Source organism: Rhinopithecus roxellana, chromosome 4 (assembly GCF_007565055.1).
Source record: "Rhinopithecus roxellana isolate Shanxi Qingling chromosome 4, ASM756505v1, whole genome shotgun sequence".
Taxonomy (NCBI): domain Eukaryota; kingdom Metazoa; phylum Chordata; class Mammalia; order Primates; family Cercopithecidae; genus Rhinopithecus; species Rhinopithecus roxellana.
The window spans coordinates 85413601-85417302 of NC_044552.1; the positions used below are offsets into that span (position 1 = coordinate 85413601).

General features: G+C 48.4%; 1 protein-coding gene across 1 annotated transcript; it reads right to left on the reverse strand.

Annotated features, from left to right (window-relative positions):
- Positions 1-636: 636 nt before the first annotated feature.
- OOEP (oocyte expressed protein) lies at positions 637-1893 on the reverse strand. The gene is made up of 3 exons (XM_010372213.1): positions 1704-1893; positions 1310-1489; positions 637-948 (listed from the first exon to the last, which is right to left on the reverse strand). Exons 1-3 carry the CDS (start codon positions 1891-1893, stop codon positions 869-871), a joined length of 450 nt encoding a protein of 149 aa, XP_010370515.1. The 3' UTR covers positions 637-868.
- Positions 1894-3702: the final 1809 nt, after the last annotated feature.

Genomic DNA, 3702 nt, shown 5'->3' on the forward strand with positions numbered 1-3702 from the left:
AGCCTCACCTTGCAGAAAAAGGGAGACAGCCGGCTCCAAGGCAGGGCGCCATCCATAAGCCAAGGTGCCAGGGATCCCCGTTCTTCCGTGGTGAATCGCAAAGCTACCATTAATGAATGCTGACCGCCCAGGCTTGCTTGTTGGAATGTCATCCTGTGCCAGACGGACGCCCCACTCCAGGAAAACGCACAGCTGGTGCTCTTCGGAGGGTCAATTACCAGCTTCAAAGTGAAAGCCTCAGATAAGCTGCTTTGGTAGTACCTGTGAGCTCATCAGAAATGCAAATTACAAGCCCCATCCCAACAGTACTGAATCAGAATTCTCTGGAGAATGAGCCTAGGAAATTGTGTTTTAACAAACTCCCAAGGTGATTTTTTACAAGCTTTAAAGTTTGAGAGCCAATTATGTAAAAACAAAACAGATCGCCATTTGTGAGGTTATCTGACCCTGCATATCTGCCCCCTGTGGGTGAGGGCCTCATTCTGACCATAAAATTATAGAAGGATTAGGAGTTTCAAAATGATGGGAATTCAGGAAGAAAAAAACAAAAAATAAAACAAAAACAAAAACCTACAAAACTACAACCTGCCAGCCTTCTGCCCACCCTTCATATCAAAACATGAGTAAGAGTCAATCTTTTATAAATTTGCTTTATTATAAGTGTGTGAAGATCTTAATACCATTGGCAAAATAGCCATTTCTTTATTAGAATAGTTCAAGCTCACTCTTGCAACAAAATAAACCACATTCCATCAAGACACAGGAAAAAGGAATGCAGGGATTTAGGAATACTATACTTGCTTCTCTTCAACTTTAGCAGAAAAAGTTGGAAAGTTCTTAAGATGTTCCCGACAGTAACTATGTTGTCTTAAGCAACAGGATCCTGGGGAGAGTGGGGGTCTGATGCATGGGCCTTCAAGTTCTTCTCAAGGTGTTTCATCTTCTCAGCTGGAAGAGAAGCAGTTGATACTAACCATGGACAGGGAAAAGTGTTCGCTGTTTCGAACTACTCCGTGATTGGGAGTTGGGGAGAGAAAGACCTGCGGTGGAGGCTCCAAACCTGGCATCTGCGATAGCGTCATAACCCAGCTGAGGCTGACTTGGGCAGTGATGGGCCTGAATGTATCAGATCTTCGCTGACTTTCCCAAGGTCCCACCCCGGGATCCCCTCCCAACAAACTTCGTGCAGCCCCTGGAGTCTGGAAACCAAGCAATTTTGAGAAGGTTAAGGGAGGATGGAAGGAAACCGAGCAAGGCCAGTATGGTCACTCTTGGCTTCCTCCACATGCTGGTTCTCAAAGACCCTCACCTCGGGCACGATGTTCTCGGTGAAACCATGCCAGGCACAGGAGCATGCTCTTCACCCGATTCTGTACACTGGGCCGTCCAAAAACGGTGATTTCGACTAGGTTCCCAGAGTCCACTATGTCCACTGTCATCAGGGCCTGGCTCGTCCACTCCATTTCTGGAATCATGGCTCTGTCGGGGCCTAAACAAGTAAAGACTCTGAGGGGCCGCACGGTGGCAGGTTACAAGCTGAATTTTAAGGGAATGTTGGCCAGGGAAGGGAAGAGCTGGAAGGTGGGCAATCACTGTAACACTTCTGGCTTGCGAATCTGGGAAAGAAGCTGTAGAGAGCTGCTCTGCCGAGTCTCTCTCAGACTGGAGGTGGACAGCCCACTAGCACACCCGGGGTCGCTCACCAAATAGCTCGTCGGCCAGCCACGCCTCCAGGTAGAACACCAAAGGCTCTCTCAGTTCCTGCACCGGAAACCACCAAGGCCGGATGCGAATCTGCGGCGGCGGAAGTGGTAACCTAAGCAGCTGCTCCAGGGAGTGGGCCGGGGTCTGTTTGCCCCGCTGGGACTCAGCAGCACCAGCGTCATCGATCATACTGGGACCAGCAGCCGCGGAGCGCTCTCGAGGCGGCTTTCGCGGGACCTCCTCCAGACCCAGGCGGGAAGCACGGGCTCTCTTTTACCGTATTCGGCCCGCTCCGCCCCTTCCGGCGGCGCCTAGCACCGCGTCGAGGTGAGCCGGGGCAATCGACGCCCGGGCCTAGCGCCACATGGGGCACTTCCTGTGCTGCCTCAGTCGCCGGGATTGCCTCTTTGACTTTGAACTAGTATTCATTTGGCCTCCTGTTGGGTCTCCAACGCTCTCCTTCGCCATCTTTGCCTCGTAAGATATACTTAGCCTGAAAGGCCTCTGCCCACCTTATAGCTGATTAACAGTGTGAGTCTGAATTGATGACTCTGCTGGCTGGGAATCACCTTTGCTGGCTAGGTTAAGGTTTCATCGTTACCTCCCAAAGATAGGTAGATCGGACCTAGGGCAGGCTTGTTGAATGTGTCGGTTTTCTCTCTTCTGCCCCATGTTGTTATCTTCTGACTCTCCAGATGGTTACCATTTTTAAATCATTCAAGCAAGTGTATCATGTTTTAAACAAAACGTCGGAGGTGGTCTTATAGAACATGTAGCAAGTTAGACAGTTTTCCTTTATTTCCAGTATCCTAAGACAACCAGTATCAATGAAATTTTTCCCAGTGTTCGTAATTTTAATTAAAAATTTGAATAATGAAAGGTTTCACACATCCAAAAAAGTAATATAGCACGGCCCTGTACCCTCCCCCAGTTTAACAGATATTGACATTTCCCCACATTTGCCTCACTTCTCTGTTTTTAAAATAGATATTACTCAAGCATCTTTCCTTTCCCTCTCCAGAGGAAATCATCTTGAAGCTGGTGTGTATATATCATCCCCATGCATGTCCTTACACATTTTCTACTGTATTTCTAGAAATATTGTTTTGTAGTTGTTTCAGAAGAGATAGTATCTGCTGAAAATACTATTTTGTTCTTACGATTAACTATGTGTTTTTTTTGAAACTCTTTCCTGTTTTTCTGAGATAGGAGGTCTCAGTCTGTTGCCTGGGCTGGAATGCAGTGGCACGATCTCGGTTCACTGAAGCCTCGACCTCCCAGGCCTAAGTGACCCTCCCATCTCAGCCTCCTGAGTAGCTGAGACCACAGGCGCCTGCCACCACACCCAGCTATTTTCCAGCTCTTCTGTTGTTGTTGTTGTTTGTCTGTTTGTAGAGACAGGGTCCCACTATGTTGCCAGACTGGTTTTGAACTCCTAGGCTCAAGCAGTCCTCTCTCACTTTGGCCTCCCAAAGTGCTGGGATTACAGGAGTGAGCCACCACAGCCAGCCTAGAAGAAAAAACTCAAAATAGTGGAAAGCATGTTCCAGATTCCACATGATCATCTAGGACTGTGTGGAGGCTCCAGTTTTCTGCCCCGGAGCCCCCCCCCCCCACCCTCAATGGTTGCTGAGAAAACCTGACTATCAGATGTGTAGGGCATACTTACAGGAAAACTAGATTTAGCTATGGCTCTGATGCAATGAACATTTAAAACCTTAACCTGGCCAGGCAAGGTGGCTCACGCCTATAATCCCAGCACTTTGGCAGGCCAAGGCAGGAGGATCACTTGAGGTCAGGAGTTTGAGACCAGCCTGACCAACATGGAGAAAACCCATCTCTACTAAAAATAAAAAAAAATTAGATGGATGTGGGCCAGACACAGTGGCTCACGCCTGTAATCCCAGCACTTTGGGAGACTGAGGCGGGTGGATCACCTGAGGTCAGGAGTTCGAGACCAGCCTGATCAACATGGAGAAACCTAGTCTCTACTAAAAA

Excerpts from the sequence above, each read along its gene's own strand:
- OOEP (XM_010372213.1), bottom strand. The coding sequence starts at position 1,893 with ATGATCGATGACGCTGGTGCTGCTGAGTCCCAGCGGGGCAAACAGACC. Across the intron at positions 1,490-1,703 it reads GCTGGCCGACGAGCTATTTG|GCCCCGACAGAGCCATGATT; the intron begins GTGAGCGACCCC and ends TTACTTGTTTAG. Across the intron at positions 949-1,309 it reads CCGAGAACATCGTGCCCGAG|CTGAGAAGATGAAACACCTT; the intron begins GTGAGGGTCTTT and ends CTTCTCTTCCAG.